The 25,624-nt window shown below is 34.1% G+C and overlaps 1 protein-coding gene across 1 annotated transcript; it reads right to left on the bottom strand.

The window, feature by feature from the left end:
- Window positions 1-1,558: 1,558 nt before the first annotated feature.
- On the bottom strand, window positions 1,559-19,868 carry LOC110446280 (E3 ubiquitin-protein ligase MYLIP-like). The gene is made up of 6 exons (XM_021491343.1): window positions 19,133-19,868; window positions 17,492-17,682; window positions 9,861-10,259; window positions 8,464-8,720; window positions 7,849-8,015; window positions 1,559-6,473 (listed from the first exon to the last, which is right to left on the bottom strand). The coding sequence occupies exons 1-6, from the start codon at window positions 19,217-19,219 to the stop codon at window positions 6,264-6,266; spliced, it is 1,311 nt and encodes a 436-aa protein (XP_021347018.1). The 5' UTR covers window positions 19,220-19,868; the 3' UTR covers window positions 1,559-6,263.
- Window positions 19,869-25,624: the final 5,756 nt, after the last annotated feature.

Genomic DNA, 25,624 nt, shown 5'->3' with positions numbered 1-25,624 from the left:
GGTGTACATCAAAAGAATCGGTAACAAGAAGCCCAGAGGGTCTGTATCGTTCACCTGAATATATGTTTAAAATAATTGGTATGAAGTAAAGATATAGCACTCCATGGTAGGTGCTGTAAGTACATATGAAATTTCAGAAAGATCCATCAAGTACTTGAGATATAGCAAGAACAAACTTCAAACAGATCCCCACCCCTATGCCCTAAGCGGGTCATACCCACCATTTATACAAAATTGAGTCCCCTTGACCCAAGGATACTCCAGACTAAATAAGGATACAATCCCCTAATCCCTATGGTAGAAGAAAGATTTTAAAAGTCTTACCTCTATTTCCCCTATTGGGCCCTGCCTCTCTACCTCTAGGGGGGTCAGACACACCGTTTATACAAAATTGGTTCCCCTTCACCCAAGGGTGCTTCATACCAAATTTTGACAAAATCCTGCCATTGAAGAATTTGCTATATTTCCCCTATTGGGCCCCTCCCTTCTGCCCCCAGGGAGGGCCACCCTTGCTGTTTATACGAAATTAGGTCCCTTTTGCCCAAGATAGCTCCAGACTAAATTAGGATAATATCCCTTAATCCCTATGATAGAAGAAGGATTATAAAGGTTTTACCTCTATTTCCCCTATTTGGCCCCCTTCAGGTCCCAGGGGGGGCCAAACCCACAGTTTATACAAAATTGGTTACCCTTCACCCAAGAATGCTTCTGACCAATTATGGACCAAATCCTTTCATTCCTACAGAAGAAGAAGGATTTTAAAGAATTTGTTATATTACCCTATGGGGCCCCGCCCCTCAGGCCCCTGGGGGGCCAGACCAACTGTTTATACAAAAATGGTTCCTCTTCACCCAGGGATGCTTCAGACCAAATATGGAACAAATCCTTTCATTCCTACAGAAGAAGAAGGATATTAAAGAATTTGCTATATTACCCTTCTGGGCCCCACCTCTCAGCCCCCAGGGGGGCCAGACCCACCATTTATACAAAATTTGTTCCCCTTCCCGCAAGGATGTTTCTGACCAAATTTGGTTAAAATCTGCTCAGTCGTTCATGACTAGTAGCGTTTTATAGGAAAAGTTGACGGACGGACGGACGACGGATGCTGCGGTATGGCATAAGCTCACCATGGTCCTTGGGACCAGGTGAGCTAAAAATTGACTGACTTTAAAGTCTAATGTCGCTCCTTAGTCATCTTCAAAGGACAGGTATCAGCCTAGCGATTGGTCAGGTTTTCTTACCTGAGGCCAATCAAACAGGTGTCGTTGTGCCTTCAATTTTGCTAAGACATTTTCCATGGGTACACAGAGTGACAGTGAGCGTAAGCACTGGAGTATCGAGGCTGCCTGTAGTCCTGAGATTACGAGTAGTGTGTCCAAGGATCCCTTTTCCAAACCAGTGTTCTTTTGCCTAAAATGGTGGCGTTGGCATACAGATAATATTTAACTTTTATCATATTCAACTGAGACGTTTGTGTACAATTGTGAGAAAGTTTCTGCAATACAGAACAACTGAGCTCATGTTCTGCGCTCTTTGAACAGAAAAACAAAGACATAAATAGATTTTATTGTTATTTATTTTTTAGTTTTATTTTTTATAAATTATCTACATGTTTGACAATTTCTGTCAGCTACTTCATTTCGAAGTGAAAGACAAACATCTACTTAACAATGGTTTCATATAAAAGATAAATTATCGCATCACATTTCAACATTAATCTTTCTCCTATAACTTGTGTCCCTGAGCACAACTTTACCTTCTTCAACAACTGACGTTATCATAAATCTGTCAACTACCAACATTCTGTAATACCTGACAGTCTGACAATATATACAATATACCTGCTTGACAAAACCGACAATCACATATCTCAGAACAAATAGCACCTCACCACTGTCTACTCAAGTTACTTCATTCCCAATCAACACAGAAACTATCACATCATTCCCAATCAACACAGAAACTATCACATTTACAAATTCACTTGAAAATAAAATCAATTTTCGATATGGTGATCTTTTTTTGTTTAACAGATAACTAAATGCTTAGGATTTTTTTTTAAAAATTCAGTTAAACCATATAAAGAAATAAAGGAACTTGATAAAATTGAACTTGGATGTGCCAATTTCCCTTTAAACTCAAACAAATGATTTGACCCTAATCCACGTAATAAATTCATTGTATTCTTTTGTTTTTTCTTTGAATGGGACAACTTCAGTTTTTTTAAAATAAAACCTTTTGAGTCACTATAGTAACCGGTGAAAAAGAGGGTTCCTGAAACATTCTGTGATGGAACTGATGAATTAAATTAAAATACAGATGGGCACTATGAAAATATTTGTCTGAATTAACCGAAGAGTTAAATAAAAACCTGACCAGATGTCAATCATTCAGAGTACAAAGCATGAAATCAGTATGCATGTATCATTTGGTAAACACAATTAAGATTGAAATGCTGGAATGTAATATAATAACACAATGATAACTACACAGTGATACAGTGCCTTCTTAGTGATATGCATTGCAGTTATTACAGTGTGGAATGATGCATAGCATGGTTAGACAAATAATGTACATAATACAACTCACAAAATGTATATAACAATATTTCATATCTAAATTGCTGTTTAGTTTACTGTGTTGCATCAAAGTATTTTGATTTCACCGGTCAAATTTTTCTCATATCCTTACATTTAAGAAAAGGTTTGTTCAAATTTTAAAACCTATTAAAATGGCTGAAGTTTGTATTTTGTGTTTGTTTACTGCTCAGCTAGTCTAGTTAGATACAATACAATCCTGAATAGTAAATGTTTCAAATATCCTCAGTTCAACTTGTACAACAGTTTGATATAGCATAAGTATATTTAAGAATGTGACCACTTTCTTTAAATATGTAATAGACTTGAAAATAGATCTCAATTACCTCACCAAAGCCTACAAGAAATTGCTTACCAAGTTAATTGTTTTACCTCTCAAATATGTACATTAGTTGTATCAAAGGTTTTGAAATTTTACCTTATTTCTATAAAAGTTGTTTTGAAAAATAAAAAAAAGTTTAGTGTGATACGCTCTACAATAATAAATCAGTTCACTAATTACATAGGAAGTGGTGTATATAAATAAAACGTAAGTTAAACAGTGGTTTGTGGATTTAAGTTGGATTTTGTTTGACTTATAGCACAATGATCTGTTTTCTCAAAATAGTCTGCATAGTAAACCAATAGTTCAGCTGTATTTGTTTATCTGTATGCCGTTATTAACAAATTTTTAGTCTGGTTATCTCCATGGAAACCTTGCATTTGTCAATTTAAACAAGACAAAATGTGTAGAAAGTCACCAATAAAAAATATCAGAATTAACATATTAAGCAATGAAATGCAATCCTAAATACATCTGTAAGATAAGTCTCAATATCTTATTTGACTTTCAGGTCTGATCTGTTGGATGAGGATCTAATAAGACCTTTCAGGTTCCATTCAGTCTAGTTAAGACATATACTAACAACTTGGGAGTTCAGCCAATCACCCTAAAGAACAGAATCATTTAACGTATATTTAGCACAAAAGTGAGAATAAATGACTACAGTGAAAGCGAAAGAACCAATCATAGTACCTATAAAACACTTATAGATCATACAAATGAACCATACAAAGTCTCAGCTGTTTCAAGATCCACTAGCTTATTTCAATGACAGCAACACTTTCTGTCAAACGCAAATGAACCAAAATAATTCTTTTTTCTGCTGGTGATAATTTTGAATCCCACAACAGGCATGATTTTATTTTTTATTTATACCAGGTATATTTTAAATTATGAAATATATCAGCAATTTGAATGATTTACAGATCTGATGCATCTTGATACAGCCAAGATCAGAACCAAACTGTTAACTTGTACAGTCAAAAAACACACAAAATACACTGAACATTCTCAACATCTTAAAAACATTGATGGATACAAGTATTAAGTGGTTTTATCAATGTAAGGAAAAAGAAAAAATATACATGTATTTGAATAATTTTCAGAAAAACAAAGTCTAACTAAACAAAAGCATAAGAACTACAAAATGTTCATTTTCCATGGTCCATCACATCAGTTCACTAATTACATAGGAAGTGGTGTACATAAATTAAACTTCAGTTTAACAGTGGTTTGTGGGTTTAAATTACATTTCATTTGATTTATGGCACAATGATCTGTTTTTATTATATCCAGAATCATTTATAAAATGTAGAAATGCTGAAAAGATGAAATTAAAATGATGGAAAAAAAAACCAACATATACATGAAACAATAGGTCAGTACATTATGACAGTCAAGTTAAAACATTCAAAATAAATAAAGTCAGCATAAAAGTTGATTGTAGAACAAATGAACCATTCTAATATATACAATGTATGAATGTATGTTTTATCACAAAGTTACTGTACAAGTGAACTGCGTCCTATATACAGGACATCGAAATTGGGGCTGCTATGACCATGCTGGTGAAATTGTCATACTGGGTATCTACACCAAAACAAAAGCCTGGAAACATAGAGAAAAAAATGCAAATAAAATCAATAGTTTGAAGGTTTTTTTTCCATAATTTTATACAGATGTTTCAGTGATGGAGCTTCATTCTGTAGTAAGTAGTTTGAATATTGCATTTATCTGTTTAAGGCACAGAATTCAAATTTCCTTTGAATAAATAAATGATACTGATTTTAACGACACAAATCACATGAAAGATTCATATCATGTGAAATGGACTAACAAAAATGATGACAGAAAATATTATAAGCATCAGTGTGTATAACTACTAGAGAATTTAATGCAGAAAATATGAACATGGTAATTTCCCAGCTGCATCGGAAAACATCATCATTTACAATTCTACATGTATATAGTGCTTATATTTTGCAAAGGTTTATATTTTTGGGACATGAAAAAAAAGACATTAAAATATCAACACTAGATGTCTGTTGCCTTTACTGTTAAAGAGTCAGACACACTGACTATTTACAGTATGCACAAAATTAAACTCCCCCCCCAAAAAGTTCAACCTCTCGAAATTTAAGCACTATATAATACATCCCATAAATATTCTTGCAAACAAATATCACACAAGTTTTACCAAAAGATTGGATTTGTAACGATTGCCATTTTTTGTAGATTGAAAGTTTCACTTTTAGTTGTAGAGAATCCAAAGTAAATGAATAATCTACAGTAAGCATAAATATTTTAGGAATGTGTTTTTATTTATAGAGAGAGGTAGGCCTTGTAAATATCAGACAACTGTAGATCTCTGCAGAGAAGACATTGACACTAGGGTTTACCTACCACAATGACCACCCGTCCCAGAAAAAAACATCTTTCCATGAAAGCATCCAATTCTTTCACAAAGTCATAATATTTTTGACCCAGCTTATACTGGAAGGTACTTGTAAAGACTAGTAGATTGAAACAATCAGTCTCAACTTGTAAAGAACTGGATCACTTTTAAAACTTAAATAATAAAACATATACACATCAGTAAGTATGTTGAATATGGTGACTATATGACCTAACAAAGTGCTCGAAAATACCTCCGGTGTGATACAGTGAATAAGCATGCATAGTCTATAGTGTCAGAATATCTGGCAAATTAGATTTTCTCAAGCTCAATAATATTATGTTTGTGATAAAAAAAATCATATGAATGGTTTGGCAGATATGTTCATTGTTCAATCAAATCTTGAGGACAAATTCTATATGATAAAATCATTCATCATTAATTTAAGCAACATTTACATTTTTAGACATATCTGTAATTGGATGATGTGATCAAGGTGAATATTTGTGAAATCAGTGTATGCTATTGCTATCATAAGTACAAGTATCATACACATGTAAAATACTATATTTTGATTACTTTTTTTTTGTAAAATTTCACATTGCTGACAAAACCAAATGATAAATAATGGCAACACAGTGTTGACTGATGAGACATGAGAGGAATATGAAAAATATAATTATGTTAATGATAAATGTCAAGTTAATGCACAATCCCGATAACAGTCTTTATCTGTAAATGTCTCTCCTTTCATCATGACTGAATACAACCCTCCGAAGCGTCTTCATCCAATAATCACTTATCAGCCTGGACGACCGCTGATGCACAAACTCATGAATATTCATAAGTAAATATCAGAACTGCATGCTCTTGTTCATCAATGAATACCTTCTTTTCTGTTTTATTGTCATGACGAGCTCACGTCTCCCCTCCCCCCATGGCACGATCACTACGTTTTCACACAGAAAGCTGTCGGGAGAAAGACTGGTTGTGCCGTCGTTATTGAAGTTCTACACAGCGGGCACTCGGCCAGCTGCGATGCACAGTCATTACAGCACACCATGTGACCACACGGACACAGCACTGTTGAGATATCATTGTCCATACACACTTTACACACAAAAGAGTCTTGGATTGTCTCCAACTTGTTTTTCAGCATCTGAAGCAGAACAGGAAACTCATTTATTATCAATGACCTTGTTAATTACAACAACCAATTGAAAACTAGTAAAAATACAAATTATCCTTTTTTGACTTGACAGAAATCTGATTTCCTTCGTCTGTTATTCTTTTTATGTTTTACTTTTGCTTAAAACAGTTTAACTACAGCAAAAATACTTTGTACAACAATTAAAACTCCCTCAGAATTATTTTTCCATTCATAATAAGGCAATATTCTTGCTGTATTCAGCAAAGATCTTATCATGACATAGATATGAAAAAACTTTCTCTTGTGAGGTACATTTCTTAAAAGATTATTAACTCAATTGATCTCACATCCAGGGGTTTACAAGACCCAATATTCTGGGTCTTATACACATAATATGTACCACAACTTGTACATAAATGTATGAAGTTCATTCATCTTTTATAGTGACAACCTCAATGATGAAGGGACAATCAAGTTCTTGTTCACAATCACAAACTTAAAACTTCCACAATATTGTCAAAACGGAAATAACATAAAAGGTTATAGGGTATCATAATGCATATATACCCCCCTCCCCCCTTAGACTTTCAACGGGACAAACTTCAAGTACAGTCACGACCAGGATATGTACACACACACACAAGGCTGTGTATAGCTAACAGCGTGATCAAACAGTGGTGAACACTATCACTTGTTCTATCAACAGGAAATATCTCAAAGTATCAGGTCTAGAGTCTACAAATTTACCCTGCTATGTCGCATGTATGTTAGCATCGACCTCATTACTGGTTTTTGGCCTCATAATTGAAAAGGAACTGAATACAGCTAGCACTCTTCTTAATCATTTAAATTGCTATATCACACCTCAGATTTACACTCAAGAACCATGTTAAACAGTGTACAGTTGTTGTGTGTATATGTTCTAGTCACAATTACTTTGTTTTCTGGATTCATATTATAATCATCAATTTTTACCTGATGACCTTTCGTAAACATTGTTGTAAATAGTTCGATCATATTTTCCAAATGTCTATAAAAAAGGAATGGCAGACACTATCTAGACTTTATAGTAAATATATAATAATCATCTGTCCATATTATCCTCTAAAATCTACTATTCTCTTTTGTTCTTTTTGATTGTCTATTAACTCATTCACCCCTAAAATTTTAAAATGAACTATTCCAACCTTTGAATTGGAAGAGTTTGAATGTGTCTTCAGGGGTGAATGAGTTTAGGAACTCTCCTCAATGCAGCAACAAGCCACTGAAATACAACCTCTACATATGTATTACAACCAATTAAACTACTGTATGTGGCTTTACTGTTCAGTCATTCTTAATTGTATTAAGTCATTATGGCATTCAACTTTGACAAATGATTTACCTGAACTTGCTGCTCTTCGTTGTTTTCCTTGTTGTCTGTTGACTGTGAGATGTCCTCCTGGCTCGCTGCCAGAGACATGGGAACTTGTTGTTGTTTGAGTAATTTTCTCCGAGTGCTATCATACACTTCTTTACAGGTTTGTTTCACATCAAATACATAATTTTGGCCTGAAACAATCAAGCACAATGTGTTATAAAAATCTGAATTTCATATGATTATTAAATACTTTACACAGAATGGTTTTGTTTTAAATTTACTTTTTATACTCATTTTGATAAGAATGAACAGGTATACCATAATACAAGTACAAAATATGTAGCACCTGCAAGCCGATTATGGATAATGTAAATATTGCCATTTTCTTTTCTGATTACAAATGCATGTTTATGCCATTACTGTTAGTTGAAAAGAGAAATACACTGTATCTCTATGCCATCATACCAAATTGTGTTTTACCCCTGTGCAGCAAGATCTTGTCTAAAGATTCCATTCACATCATTAAGTCTTTTAAACAATGCAAGCAGATGGGTTTAATGACAGGAGTTGTCTATAATCAGATCAAGGTGAAATATGGTAGACTTTTTCAGTGTACAGGGACATGTATGGTATTCTTACCACTTGCGGTGTTATCACTGAAGATGGAGGCAAGCACCCCTTTGAGGTCATGGGTCACTTGCAGGCTGACCTCATCATGGACAGTATCACAGCGGAAAAAGGAATGCATCTCAGTAATACAGCGATACAGAGCGTTAGCAGCTCTCGTGCTGACCATCTTAAACTCGTACTTGTTGGTCTCCCCCTCGTCATTATACGCTTCCAGTATCACTTTATTTCTATCATGGATTGCCTTCATCACCATGGAGTATTCCAACCTGTCAAGACAAAGGCGACACTAATTAACTTCCCTGTTCCAAGAACTTTGATCTACTATATTACAGTATTTGACCTTATAAATGCTGACCCCCTTAGAAATGCCCCACATCATAAATCAAATTCGAGCATCCTTTCTGATGAACACTTCCTCATAAGTAGATTCAGAACATGGCACATAGTGTAAAATTCAAATAACTTTCCTGAGGAGTTCTGATAATGACCATTAGCAATTTAAACTGTATCAAGATGTACAATGTACAAATCACACATAGAAAACATAATATATACATGTATGCGAGACACTTGCAGCTGTTAGAAACCTCATTTCAAATATTATAAAAAGCATAAAGTAGAGAAAAAAGGCAAATATAATACAACAATATGTAAGTTTCTATGAAAATTTGTATATTCAATCCTTGAATGACCCTAGTGTGTGTACAATGACCAGTACAAAGTCCATCCATATAGATATCGGACAGACCTCGAGGCTGTACACACTGGTCATAGGGTCACTGAGTTGTTGTGTATATTCTACGTAGTAAACTCACAATTCTCTTGCTTTCATGATCAATGACCACTGAGCCGTCTATATAAATATATATATACATGTTAACATGTATATGTATAGTTATAATTAATAGCCATGACTTTACTGGAGGCAAACAAACACTGTACTATATGAGTGATATATCTCGGTCAGCCTTAAGTACAACCAGGTAAACAACAATCAGTTGATATACTAGTAGCCATAAATTACCTGTTACTAGCATGAAGTGCCAGGTGTACTAGACATACATGTACATGTAACTGTTTATATACCTGTTATAGTATATGTGCTATTTGTTCATTTCACTCAATAATATAAGTATAATGTAAGCTCAAGGAATAACTTCTGTACAATGTAGCTTTAATAGCTAGTCTCCAGTCTTTGTTTCTATGTAAAAGTATTTCTACTTGATCCCTGTCAAAACCTTATTTACGTACGCAAAATTGAACATCTTCAAACTGAATCTCTGGCATCAGTACCTAAAACAAGTCTTTAATAACTATTTTTTTACGTAATTAAACCAATTTTACACCAATTTGCTATTCATAAAATAACACATAAAAGTAACCTGACGGCATCGCTTGCTACTTACTTTTCAAACAACTCATTATTCAGGTCGTAGAAGAAAATGCCCTCTGGTCCGACCCCAATGCTGACAGAGTTTCCGGACAAGTTCTTAGCCTCATGATACTCTGTACCATAGTTTTCTATTATGGATGCCTCCTGTAACAAACGATACTCTGCGTGTGCTTTGGTTACCCTCATCAGATCTCCATGTCCTATAGCCACCTCCTTGACCAGATCACTGGAGGGGTCAGGGGTCAAACCCTCCAGAATTTTTTCGTACAGCTGCAACAGCATGGGATTGTCTACCTGGTCTCCTAACTCCACCTGGGCAGAAAGGGAGGCAATCCGAACTAGCTGAGCCTCATCTGTTACCTGAAGCTTTCCACATCTCAGCTCATGCATCACTTGCTGGTAGAACAGGTGCCTGCAAAAACGACACATACGTTTACCACAATATATTACTATTGGCTGTAAGACTTACATAACCTGAGATTAATCAGGTTTTAAATGACAAAGCCGTTGTGAACATGAAAGGAAAACAAAGAACCATGTGCCCCTACCACAAGGGCAATAGATCAACACAACACTGAACGTCTCTGCTTCAATCACTCAGAACTCGACCAATCAGACATGATGTTATAAAGAGGAGGTATAATAAAATGGTGCTGTAAAAGTTTGTTTCAGCTCTGTACATGTATCATATCTGTTTGCAAATCTGCTGAAACAGATAACACATTTATATGTGCCTTGAGATTTGTTTCAAAGACCACTATCTATACCTTGGTACATATAAAGGAACTATAAGGTACAATGACACTTATATACCACTGCATTTATATATTCAGCATATTCATAATTTTTAGGAAAGGTTAGGAACCAGAGAATATTTTTGATGAAAGCAGGAATTAGACAGATAAATTTGAATACGGAACCAGTAGTTTAGAGGTACTTTATAAAGAGTGATTAACTGCATCTGACCAGTTATAATCAAAAGCTACATAACAGGCAAATTTGTATCCTCCATCCCTGATATATGTTTGTATTTAATGTAAATCCAAGAATTTTCTTAACATTTGAAAAAAATAAAAATCATGTGTCTATGTTTGCACCATGGAATATTTTAAATGAATAATGGGCATGTCAAACTGAAGCTACAAGTTTTTTGTGTATCTACAAACTGTTCTTAATGCCTGAGGTACAGGTATTAACCTAGTTAGGCTATAGCATTACTCCATAGCTCATTGATATTTATATATACGATAATATCTGTGCCGCCTACAGGTATATGAATGTCGCATGTACCTACGTATAAACTATTATACCTCCAGGTCAAAGCGTAATATACTGTTACACCAAATGTAGATTTACATACATGTAACAAGGCACCAAGACTTTTGAATTTACTTGCCAAAAATACACATGAGTTAAAAACTATTAATAGCTTCTTCTGCCAATTGTACTAATGAACTCAGAAGGAACTGGAATTTGTCATAGGTGTGAATATACACAGGTAAAAATAGTAGCTGATCTCAGTCTGCTGTTGTTTAATTCTGTCCATGTACACCTGCTGTCCACAATAAATGCTGATACTTGTATGTCACTAATAAAGACTAATCCATATTATTAAATCACTTCTCGTTTCACAATTCAACCATCTATGTATAGCACTGCCAAATCCTGATGAACATTTCCTTTCTTAACTTAATTCTATTATTTTTGAATTTTTGTGGAACAGCAAAACAGACAAAGTCAAAAGAGAAGTTATCATCCAAGAATACCTTAACGGTGGCTTTAAAATGATTAATTTAAAAGAATTTATAGATTCATTAAAATTATCTTGGATCAGAAGGCTTTTTCAGACCACAGCTAAATGGCAAGTTATTTTAAAAAGTTATGTTAACATAGATCTACTAGCCAACTGTGGCAATGATTTTGTGCAAAAATGTCTAAAAGAGTACATTATAGAAATTCTTTCTGGGTTGATGTTTTCAAAGCTTGGTACCATTTGAATTTATTAATTGAAAAATATAGTCTTATGAAGGATTCTATATTAAAAACACCATTATGGTTTAACAGAAATATAGCTGTTGGTCAGAAATCAGTATTTTTTAAGAATTTTTATGACAAAAATATTATAACTTTAAATGACTTAATAACAGATCAGAATACTGGAAGCTTTCATAGTTTCCAGGAAATTATTCACACATATCGGGTAAAAACAAATTTCCTCCAGTATCATAGCATTTCGTCAGCAGTGAGAAAGTTTATATCTTCAAATGAAATCCCTAAACTAAAACTCCCATATCCTATTTTACCAATGAACATTGAATTATTCCTGAAAAACAGAAAAGGCTCGAAAGATTTCTATAATATTTTTATAAAAAATAATACTGTACCAACAGGTAAAAAGAAGTGGAACAAAGTCTTTGACTTGAATGATTCAACATGGGCTCGAATATACAAGATTCCCTTCAGTGTTACAAAAAACACCAAACTACAATGGTTTCAGTACAGAGTTAATCATCATATTTTAACCACAAACTCTTTTCTCTTTAAAACACATCTAGTTATTTCTCCTCTCTGTACTCTATGTAACTCTGAACATCCTGTGGGAATGTCAAGAAGTCCAGAATTTACTAGATAGTCTAAGAAGTCTACTAGATGCTCTTTTCATCCGTTTTAATTACAATAAACAATCCTATATTTTTGGATTTTCATCTCAAACTTTCAATAACTGCAAGGCCATAAGTATTTTGTGTGTACAAATGGGTACAGGCAAAATGGGTGTATGGTTTAATGATAAATGTCAGTCAGGCAAAGGCTGTGTAATAAGTTTATATGTATGGCATGTAGTGAGTAGAGTAGTATGAAATCTGTAAGATGAGTGTTCTGTACAATTACCCATCTTTTCCTGTCATAATTTACAGACTTGTATCTCATTATTTGTCATGCGTATGTGTTTGAAAAATCTGAATAAAATTCTAAGTTACAAAAAAAAATAAAAAAATAAAGACTAATCAGAGTACATCATTAAAGTTTTATGTTATTAAAACTGTGTAATGAAATATTGCATAGATTGACTCATCATCTAGATGCATGTTTATACAAAAAAGCGAAGTAAGGCGTCACCATACATCGAAGTTTTTATTGTACAATGACTTGTCCAATCACAGGTTTCATGAATATTCACATTTAATTTATTTTAAACTTAGATTGTACATGTTTATATCACGTGTAGGTCCTAATGTCTTATTGTGGTCATAAACTGGGAAACCCACAAGTTATGTGACATCATCAATGTTACATGATTCTATTTTTATATGTACATTACAATACATTGTAGGTTAGTGCGCAGTGGAAATTATAAACTGATTTTTTTTCTTTCGGTTAAGATTTAAATTTAAAGCAGGATAAAAATGAATAATTCAGCATTTAAAATAGAGGTCCTAAATAACAGGCATAGCAAACTTTACTTTTTATAAAATTTTGAAAAGTTGTGCAGCGGCAGTTTTAGAGGGTTTTTCTGGGTTTCCCATATTGCCATCCAGTATAGGACTTTTCTTTAATCATGTAGCACACATTTTTTTTATTTTTTTTATTTGACCTTAAAACTAAAGATGAAGGTTAGGTGACCTTAATAAAGTGCACTGCACTATTTTTGTGTGTGATGCAGGCATCTGTTAAGTTTCACCAAGATATTTTCAAATGAATTCACAGAAAATTTTGCACATTTCTTTAATTACTTGACCTTTGACATATACATTTGTAGGTTTAGGCCACTGTGACCTTATTCAAATGTATAGTGCACACTTCTTTTGGCTGATGAGGTTTCATGTACATTTCCATTTTCATCAAAATAACTTGAACACTGAACAGTTTAAAATGTATGGCTCAGACTAGATTTCCCTAGATATATTTTACCTCTGACCTTGAACTAAAGGTCATATTAACCTTATTACAGAGCAATACACACCTTCACTGGGTGATGCAGGTACACTGTAAGTGTAATCCAGGATATATTTCATGGTTTAAAAGTTACAGCCCAGACATGGTACATGTATTATTGGAAGAACCATAAGAAGAACCAGTACAACATAAAATGTATAACTTTTTCCCTTCATTAGTAAGCCAGGTAAGATCTGGAGTGTCTTCAGCTTTGATGAATAACTGAATTGAAATCTAATCAATGGATGGTATTGGTATTTTTGAGACTAGGGTCACTGGCTGTCACATCCAGACAACATTACCTTAGCTGCAGCTGAGCTGTGACAGCAGCTTGATAGTGAAATGGAAAGGCATCAATTTCCATAAAATTCCACAAAAGTGTACACGCCCAAAAGAAAAGCTTAACTAAATACTTGGATAATATTGGTCCCATCGCCTTATAGGCAGTTAAGTCACACAGAGAAGTGCACTTTTAAGTTTAATGTACACATTAAAATGTTATGTGCACATGATTCAGGATTGAAATATTAAAAAATAAAAAAAAATAAGACCAAAGTAGTGTATTTACAGATTTAAAATTCTACCTTCATTTTTCTGATTTAGTTTATAATATGAAGAATTTGGTTGAAGAATTTCAGTTTATACAATGACAATGTACATGAACTCTTATCAAACAAGAACAGACTGAACAAGATGCTTATATATCTACATACATATCTGTACATTCTTCATATATGTGTCGGTTTCTAATCAATACAACAGATATCTTGATCTGATGTACACCATATGTCAAGAGCTGACGTCATGAAAGATTTGGATACCATGTGAATAAAAAATATCACTGAATGACCTAGATAATAAGATTTACTTAGTCATACATGTACTAAGATCTAAGAACCCTTTCTAAGAACAAGTCACCCTATGTGTTATTACATCACTTTATTTTCATTTCATATATATATTTAATTATCACTATTTTTTCTCTTTAAAATGTGAAGAAATTCTATTGATCAATGTCTGTACATGCATAGCTAAAAAAAAAATATGACTATAATCTTCCATTAAGCTTAATAAAATACTGGTATATATTTATATATATCTTTTCTGGACTATTCGTGGTTTGAAACAGAAACTAGTAGATTTCAAAAATGCCTGGAGATGATTTTCTAGAAGAGCTGCATGTTTACAACAACAAAGCATGACTCATACGTTTGCATGACCTTTAATACATAAATTTACATTAAATAGGTCAACAGAATATATTAACCAATATCAGTGTTTCTAAATCGGAGATAATGCAAGATAATAAAAAGGCTTAAGGTTTATATGGGTACATAAACAAAACACTTAAAACACTGGAACAAGTGACACCTGATAAGCTTTGTATACACTTTGGTTTTCCACAAAATCTTACAAGCATTTGAATTCATCAGTGCATGCACACTTAGTACAGATGAACTCCACTGTTGTGAAAGTTGAAGAGAGAAACTTACTTTGAGGACAAATTATAAACCTGAGGGTCTGTGGTCACCTGATACATGTGGTTTTGTTAAGTCTTAGTGTTACACTTGTAAATAAAGCTGGTTGACCGAGATTTTAGATCCTGTTTACACATTGCTTAGAAAAAATATATATAGGTCACTTACTGCACATGTAAATCAGCAGGCCCCGAGTATTGATTGAAACCCTGGACTCACCTATAGATCAGTGACACTACATATTGTAGCTAGCTCATGTTATAACGTCCTCAATAATACTGTAAATGACCTTATCAACAGATGCGTGGTGGTTGTTAAGATTTTGTAGCTAGCAGGGACATGGATTTTAGTTTATATATTTAAACTTGGATCTTCTACATGTACTGTAACATATATATAAAGGCTGATTTTGTTCTCACAATTTAACTTTATTACACCTACGCGAGGAAAACCCTTTAGGCAAACCAGCTGATTCTGAGTCATAACCACAACTTTTTACAGTACTGTTTGAAGACGGGTCAAAGTCCAGATAGTCACTTGTATGTCTTTTATTGTTGTTTACACTAGGTGGATGTTCACTCAGTTTTGTACATTTTTTTATATTATAAAAGTCCATGTTAACATTTTTGAAAATTGAGTGTATGTATATATGGATTTTCTTTTATAATGCTTTAAAAGAGAAATATTAAAAAAGTTTTAGGATATCTTGAGCACTTGGGCAAAGTCCTATCAACAGTTTATATAATCTAATATTTATAGTTTGTTATCAGTGATTCCCGACACAGTCCAAAGTTCAACAACATCAAAGTTCAACAACATTCCATATGTTTACCTGTATTCCCTAGATATTAATGTAGTAAAACCTTGATCATACTGACGACACTAGTCAGCAAAAAGTTGGCTTTATTAAGGGGGGGGGGGGGGGGGGTTTAAGTGTGAAGCAGAACTGGNCTGGACTGGGTCGATCGTTGACGACTACATGTAGGTAGTTCAATTGGTAGAGTGTCTGTCTAGAATTGTGAGGGTCCCGGGTTTGAATCCCAGTCTGGTTGTGCATTTTTCTGTTCCTATTACCAGTGATATATTTATTACATTTTTACAACTTAAATTTAACAGAAATTATTAGTTTGATGATAAAATATATTAAAAGGTATTTGACTTGCCAAAAGTCTTTCATACAAAATATGTGTTTTTTCCCCAACTTATTCCCTTTTTTATTTCCAACAATTTTCTTTCTTTCCTATTTTGGGCAACTTTGGCACACTGCTTGCTGCTTTTAAGACAGTTTCTGGTAAAATTGTATCTGATTTTTAGGTTTTCAAACATGAAAAATGTATTGTCCAAAACAATGTTTACAGCAAAATTTAACATTGTCCCTATGTGGGAATTCAAAATGAAAAGTGATCTCGATAACAAGGCCATATATATGTATGATCACAATACCTTAGATAAATTTCTGTTTGAATATCTTACGTCAGTGTAGATATATACATTTTATCCAGATTTTCTTTACTACACATATCATATTGTTAGATAACAAGGTTGTACAAGATCAAAAATCAACAGAACACAAAAAGTCGACTATTTATAAATAACCTATCAATGGAATCACTTGTAAGGCACAGATCAATAACAATTTAAGCTTCAATCGTTACTTAGTAGACATATACATTTATCATTAAATATGCTTGAATTTTTTCATACCTGTTGTATTACTTATATAATTACTAACATAGAAAGCACTTTATAAATAGAAATGATTAAATCTCTCTCTATATTTTAACAGGACAGTAACATCACCCACACCCCAAACATTAAAAGGGAAAAAAACAGATTACCAAGAAAGAATCATCGATGTAACTCAAATATATACTAGTAAACAAATACTGTAGTGGTTGGTACAGTGGCTACAAATAGTATCTCCCCAAGGACATGGATAGTAAATAACCTCTATTTGGAAGTGAATCTATGATTTTTTCAGAGATTTGAATGAACATATATATTGAGGAAAAATCAAAATAGAAAGTTATTGTTATTAGTTCATACTTGTTCATAAATATGACATTTAAACACAATCTCACATCCACATCTGCACATTGTCTTCTGTTGTCAATATCACTGTCAGTAAGATTTTTATCATCATAAAATAAGTTTCATTACTTATTCTGCCCATTCTTGATACTCCAAAAATATGTAATTGTAGATATATAATTTGTACTGTTATAATAATTACCTGCATTCTTCCTGCAGCAGCAGATGAGGTTGGACGTAAAATTTGACACGGAGCTGGAACCTGTACGGTATAGGTCCATTCACTTGCTTACACACTGGGTTTCTGCTGTTCAGCCATAACAGCTCGCCCTTAGCACCTTGGAACTGGAGTCCAAAGTAGTCCTGTTCCACAATCCCTAGTTGCTGGCAAACCTAAAAGATTCAAAATTCAATACTTGTATTTAGCCAAAGAATATTTTCTATTGATTCAGTACTTGCCTGCCGGACCATAATACTATGAAATGACCTTTCTACGAACCTTTTTGTGAGGTTTTTTAATAGATGTATATCAAGTGGATTAAAGGATATGGTGGGTCACTTATATTTTCTTAAATGGAAGCTGAGTGCATCTTGCATGGACCAAAATTACCAATGATGGCTTGCTACAGAATTACCTTTACACTGTAGCTTGAAGGATATTCTGTATAGGTATACGTATGCCCCTTTCCCTATATGAAAATTGTTTCTGGATAACTATATATAGTCCTTGAATGCTTTAGCAGTATATAGTATATGTGTTATTGAATTTAATTACTCTCATTCGTAGAAGCAATATATCTTTCAGCTTCATCCCATAATACTTGTTTCATTTAATACTGTTTTATAACATCCTCGTAAAAAGTGTAAGCTAATTATGAAGGAGACACTGTCAAAAAAAAGAGTTGGTATACCTATACATGTATATGACAGAAAAGAAGATATAAGTCCCCAGCTCCTAAATGGCAATCATCGATCAAGCCATAACCAATACTCGTTTCCAGGTCATTGAATAATGATGGATTATGTACATGTATATCTGACTATTTTTTAAACCAGTAATTTCCATAAATGTGTTAATTTACATGATATAATATCCCAACATTGGACAATCGAGTATCTCTTCACCATATTTTTTTTCAAAATACATGTACTTATTATTACATGCACACTGCATAAGCGGGACCTTATATATTTTTGATCAATGAACAAATTGAGTTATTGCATCACTTAAAGAAATTTATTTTATTTGTTTTTAACTAAAAAATGTAATCAATCATGTCTTTATGAAGTTTTCGCGTTAGCTGTAGATTGTGTTTTATGAATAATTCTGTAAAGTAGACCAATGAACACGAGAACGATTGCTAAGCTATATATTTGCTAAAAATAGAACCCCTCCACTACAGTACACTACAGCTGATCGTGCTCTGCCAGCTGACCTCACAATAACAATTGTTTGAAATTTACGTTACATCAAATATGATGAATTTACATGCTCATTTCATCTCATATCATGCTATAAAATGCAACGACCGAGCTGTCAACACGATAAAGTAGTGAAGATATCCCCGTTCTTTGTTCGAATACACACAGAAAGGCCAGCGAAACCCGAGGTTGGACTTTGGACCCTGGTCGATCATTGATCACGGCGTGTTCATATAGGAACGTTATTAAAGAAAACGACAGCGATTTTGTTGTACACAGTGAACTAACATCATACTAATTAATTGTTAACTAAAGATTATGTGTATTGTTGGATAGAAATAAAATCGTTTTTATGGAAACATAAACTCGTCTGTTACTTTTTCTGTGAGAGAATCCATCATAAGGTAAACTGACAACTTACCTTTTCCAGAACTTCTTGTCCATTCGATTTAGGGTCCACTTCTACTTCTAAAACTATCGAATTTGGTTGTGTTATTTGACAACGCATCTTGAAATTGTTAAAAAGTAAACATTAACCGCCTTTCCTACATTTTATCACCATAGTATAATGGTTTTAATCACCGAATGCAACTGCTATACACACAGCATGTAGGTTAGAAGCTGATCACATGGGGACTGTATCAATTCAACCAATCAGCGACGAGGTTACCAACCTTGACCTATCTGATTTTCATAAGGCGGAGTTAACCCCTACAGGCTGACACTTGTAAATATTTTGCCTTTTTTAACACGTGTTCATCAACAAGATTTATTCGTGTTTCCGTAATGTTGACGGGCAGAACCTTGTCATACATATGCAAGTGAATCTACGTGTTACCTTACTAGGACATCCCCTGTCCTACTGTTCGACAACAGTAACTTATACCCAAGAATGCTATTTAAGTCCGTGCTACGTACGTTACTGTTTAAATACGTTGTACAGCTTATGCTATGTCAACATTGGGTCATCGTTTTAAATAACCGAACCTATAGTTGCCGAGTGTTAGGATAGGACAGCGAGGAAAAGAATAAGCTTACTGTTCCAAATATGGATATGGGACAAACCAGAGACGTATATATGTTGGACACACTCAACAACTAATTCACCTCGGGGGATCGCAAAAAATGTTTTTTTCCCCTCACCATCCTAACTGTATACATAGACCTAATTCCTGTAGGAACTCTAATCTAAATCAGAGATTTATAACGATAGCAACTCTATCGTTATAAATCTCTGATTTAGATAGAGTTCCTACAGGAGTTAACATAGACCAAGAAAATTTCATGGCGCTATATATTCAATTCCTTGCTAAGATATTACAAATGTATGCTGACCAGTGCAAACCTTTCATTTTTTTTAAAATTTAGAAGCCGCATAGACGTATATACTCCATGGCTTTATATGTATCTGGATGCCGTTATATTAACAAAATATACAATACGGATGATGCTATTATATACAGACTAGCTACAATGTAGGTTTGAAAGAAGTTGCATGAATGAAAAAATAGGCTAGGTCGTCGGGATTAATTTTTATTTTCCTTTATGTTTTTCAAAATGAAATTATAAACATAACCAAACATATTTTTTAAGTCTTTTAAGTACATTATTAATATTGGATTTAAATATGCTTCGATGCCTGCTTATGAAGTTGCAGTGAGGGTATAGTTGCCTTGTTTTAGGTGGACAAGTTATCCCAACACATGATGGACTGCGTTTGCGGAAGAAAAAAATTGTGAGGGTCGGAGGTAAAAAGTACGATCGGTCAGGGCACTTTAAACATGCGTGTTTTTAATTGCTACATGCATTTGTCGTCGTGCGCCGTCCATCGTGCGTCAGTAAAACAATTACATTTTCGACTTCTTCTGCTGACCCACTTAGCTGTGTCATGATTGACTTTAAACCTTGGTACATATTTCCGTGTGAGGTCACAAACAGATGTTCAAGAATGGCTTAAGTACAAATGCTCTTTATGTGGTCCCCAACAAATTAAATATTCATACCTTAAGTGACAATCCGAAAATTCAAAATGGCAGTCCTGTCATCTGGCTGGCTGAGACATTTAATTTCAACTTGTTCTACGGAACGGCTGTGCTGATTGACTCCAAACTAAAAGTAAAAATATTGTTTACGAGTTCCTCAACAAGTTGTGTTCATACTTATATGCCAATTCAGAAATTCTACAATGGTCGCCATGGCCTCTGATTGGCTAAGGAGATATTTTTGACTTCATCAGATCTCAGGAACGACTGCACTGATTGACTCCAAACGCTCGAAGTCCCCAATAAATGTTCATACCTTTCATGCCAATCTGAAAATGCAAGATGGCCGCAGCTTAGGCATTTTCGAATGACTGGACGGTTCACTTCAAACTTGGTAAAATGTTTCCAATGAGGTACCTTAAAAATGTTCTTACTTTTAGTGCTGACCAACAATGCAAGATAGCTGCCATGGTTTCTGATTGGCTAAGACATTTTCGACTTCTTCTCTAGAACGTAGTACAAAAGGTCCCAAAGAAGTGCTATTTTACATTTCGTTCCGATCAGTAAATCTAAGATGGACCATGTGGCCTCTGATTGATTGAGACATTTTTTTATTAGTACTCATGTGAGCGTTAAGACCTAGCAGGCCTCTTGTTTAGATTCTCGTTCCGGAAATGTGAATGATATGCTCTTTCTCACAATGTACCACCACTGAATTATCGAAGTCAATGGTACATATCTTTGTTCAATGAAGCACTCGCACCACGAGAAGGATTTCTGAGTAATTGTACGCAATACCCTAACACTTAAAACTTTAAAAAGTGTGCAGTTTATAAAAGACAAACTCAGTGTATGCTCCAATGATTATAAGTACTTACATATATATAAAACTTCTTTAGAACCTCCAAATACTTTATGAAACCATACTGAGTTTAACATACCGAGACTCATGTTGGAACAGGTCCAAAAATGGTCAACCAGATACCGAGAATTAGGATGATATGTCACAGCGCTAGCCGGAGCGCTTACCTAATTTGAACTACACACGTGTGAGAAGTAAGGTTAAGACAACAAGCGGTGTGTCTGGTCGAAACGCAGGGCTTTTCCAAAGAGCATGGTACAAGATGCCCTGAAATATATATAATGCGTTTCAACGTTGAATTTAAGAAAAATTGTTTTTATTTTTCAAAAGTAATAAAATAATGGAAAGTCTTATCAAAGTTGCGATGTCGGAGCAAGCGCTTTACACTTGTACCATAACCGGCATACTTTAAATTCCCTGCTTGTACTACATAATCTGTCATTTGAAACACAGAAAGTTGAGCCGGATCTTTAAAAGTGGATATAAGTATTAACTAAATGTTACCTATCAACACTTTAAAAACCTATCCTTAAATACCGATTGTTTACTTCCACAGATGAACGCATTTGTTTTCTTGTTTTGAGAGTTTTCTTTTCAAAGAAAGGTAAACGGCGATATCATGAATATTTGTATAATACTGAGTACCTCCTTTTGGCTTTTTTGTACGTTTCACAAAATAAAATCAAAAGTAATATACAAATATTCATTATATCGCCGTTTACCTTTCTTTGAAAAGAAAACGATCAAAACAAGAAAAAGTTAGACATTATTGCAAGAATGATTAAGATCCTGGTTAACAGTATATGTATTCAGTTCGGTGACTAAATTTTCGACCAGTCTGTAGGAATTTCTATGAGAACAAACTGTGCCCTCTTCTGATTTGTGTCTGTTTTCATATAAAGCTGAAGTTATTGATGAGCTTTTCAGGGCTGGTAATAAAAACCTAACCAAGTCCTTTAATTCACATTAAGATATATTGACGATGTGCTGTCTTTGAATAACAAGAAATTTGTGGACCACATCGATCGTATAAACCCTCCAGAGCTTGAAATAAAGGACAACACATCCTCATCCAATTCAGTCTCTTTCCTCAATCTTAACTTACAACATGATCAACAGTGACGGCTTTCTACTAACCTGTATGATACGCGGGGCGATTGTGACTTTTCAATTTTGAAATTTTCCTTTTCTTGATAGCAACATCACTCCTTGATCGCTACTCTATAGCTTGCTCCGAATATTATGCCTTCCGTGATAGATGTCGCCTGCTGACGGACAAACTGAGAACACATGGTTTTCAATGATGAAGGATGATGAAGTCTATGGACAAGATCTCAAGCCTCTTTGTGTGATATGCAAGTCGATGTCTTATCAGAGTCCATTTTTGTTTTGTTATCACTAGCCGAGTTCAGGATGTAAGGAAGTGACATTACTTGGTTTGACTTCGATTTACATGGCGGTTGTCGACGATGAAGCAGAAGACTCTTAACCTTCCTGAAGACCTGGTCTTTTCTCCTTGTACTTTTTCAAGGGTCCCTCGTGTAAATTTTCTTTTGTTTTTTTAGTTTTCGCTATTTTGTGTACGAATTATGGTTTTGTTGACACTTCGGTATTTTCTTGGTTTTTGTTGTTGTATAACATTGTTATTATGACAATGTAATTTGTATGACGTTGTTATAATATTGTAGTATTTATGTTGTTAAACATGTATATGCATTTTGTATTGGTATGATAACATCATAAGGAACGTGACAATGGCATTACAGATCGTGTATTACGAACCATGCATTTACTCAAAAGAACTGCAGTTATCAAGGTTAGACTGAAATTAACTTCCTCAGAGAAACATGTCCATTGGTTGACAGATAATAATATTGTATCAATGCCAACTACAAATCTTAAGTAGCACATTGTTATCATTCGACAAGTTCACAAAGGTAGCCCCCTCCTTATCGTCAGCAGGACACTTATATGAGTGACCTACTTGAATCGACCTAAATCTAGTCAACGTCTTTGTTTCGAATACAACTTGTATAAATGTAAGCGTTTGATAGCACAAAACTGTCACAGCTAGAGCACTTGATACGTTCTGCACTAGTTACATATGATGTAGAAAACTAAAATGTGTTATATATATACACATATATTATAACCCGCGATAACTCTCCATCGTAAACCATCATTATATACAAAGAATTCAACGAGTTTTAAATTCCCGTGTATTTCCAAATATACAACAGTCTGCTTATCAAAAGAATTTGTGTAGTTTATGCACATCATTCAGTCTTCAAGAATGCATTAGTTATAATATTGAATACGGTTCCAACGTCCACGTTGCTTTCTTAGATAGTAACAAAGCGTTTGACACTGTGTGGCACGCTGGATTATTGTACAAAATTTATGAATTGGGTCTAAACGCCAAGACGTGGATTTTACTAAAATGCATGTATACAAATGTTGAAAGTTGTGTTTTATTTAATGGATTAAAGTCCTCCATGCTCAAAATGGAACGTGGAATATTACAAGGAGGAGCGTTGTCTGCCAAAATGTATTTAGTATTTATTAACGATTTATTAAATGAAATAGAGAATTCTGGTTTAAGTGCAGTAATTGTTGATTTAAATGTTAATGTTCCTACACAGGCAGATGACATTTGTCTGGTGAGTACGAGTCTTAAAAGTCTTCAGAAAATGATATCAATATGTGAGAATTATAGTAAAAAATGGCGTTTTTCATTATCTGTTGTAAAAAGCAAAATTGTAAATTTCACAAACCCAAGTAGTAGAACTTGTACTATGTATAAAGATCTTTTTCTCTACAATTGTATTATGCCACAGACTGACGGCATTACACATGTTGGTATTTATTATTAAACTCTAAACAGAACTCTTTTGAGAGAACAACACTTGCATGTAATAAGTTAAGATCGGGTACGATGTCCCTTGTTCGTTCCGGTGCACATCCTTGTGCTCTCAACCCTTTAACAGTAGCGAAGCTGATCAAAATTAAAGTTTATCCATCCGCCTTATACGGGTGCGAGCTTTATCAATTGACAAAAACCGAAATAATAATGTTGGAAAGAGCACAACATTTTATTGTTAAACGTATTCAAGGGTTTGAAAAAAGAACCAGAACAGACATGTGTACATCCTTACTTGGTTGGACCTCTATTGAGGCATATATAGACATTAGAAAATTATTATTCTTGGGAAGATGGTGTAGAATGAAACCAATGTCTCTTGTTTATAAAGTTTTTATTACAAGACTCTTTTTGTTTCGACTAGGTAGACCATACCAGAACGGATTCATCCCCGACATAGTCAAAATATTAAAAAAGTATTCGTTGCATCAAAATCTAGATAATTTTGTTGAAACTGGAATCTTTCGAAAGAAAAGTGATTGGAAAACCACAGCATACAATTCTGTAATGAAATATGAGGGACACAATCTAAAGGAACGTATGAAAGTTGATAATGATTTTACAAGGTTTCGAGAAATACATAACCAACTCAAATCTAATACTTTATGGAAGCTAGCGCTTCGATTTCCTCAATACAGAGAATATATACAATATATAATGACAATAGTTGTAACCATCCGTAGCTTGACTACCATGGAATTATGTCATAAATGCGGGTTTTTATATCAAGACCCAATGACACATCTAGTGCTACAGTGTACTTATACTTCCGAGTTGAGGGACCAACTATGGTGCTGTATAATTAATATCAAGGATATACTGTTTAGTGTCTATTTACACTCTCTCCCAGATCTTGAGATATTACACATAATGATTGGAGGAAATATAACCTACAACATTAGTGAGGAAGAGTTGAATGATTTCAGGATAAAATCCATCATTTATGTGTACAAGATGTGTAAACTATATTATACTTAATGTATATAATAGTTATGATTAAAAGCTAAATACATACATATCTAATGTAGAATTTTCTATAAGTTATGTGCACTTAGCAAAAGTTATCACATGAGATACTATATGAACTATACTACAGATTAGGATGCATGGGAGTATACATATGTGGGCCCGTAACACCTCGCAGGTAGG

The sequence above is a fragment of the Mizuhopecten yessoensis genome, unplaced genomic scaffold (genome assembly GCF_002113885.1).
Source record: "Mizuhopecten yessoensis strain PY_sf001 unplaced genomic scaffold, ASM211388v2 scaffold2671, whole genome shotgun sequence".
Taxonomy (NCBI): Eukaryota; Metazoa; Mollusca; class Bivalvia; order Pectinida; family Pectinidae; genus Mizuhopecten; species Mizuhopecten yessoensis.
This window is presented reverse-complemented; position numbering and strand designations above follow the sequence as displayed.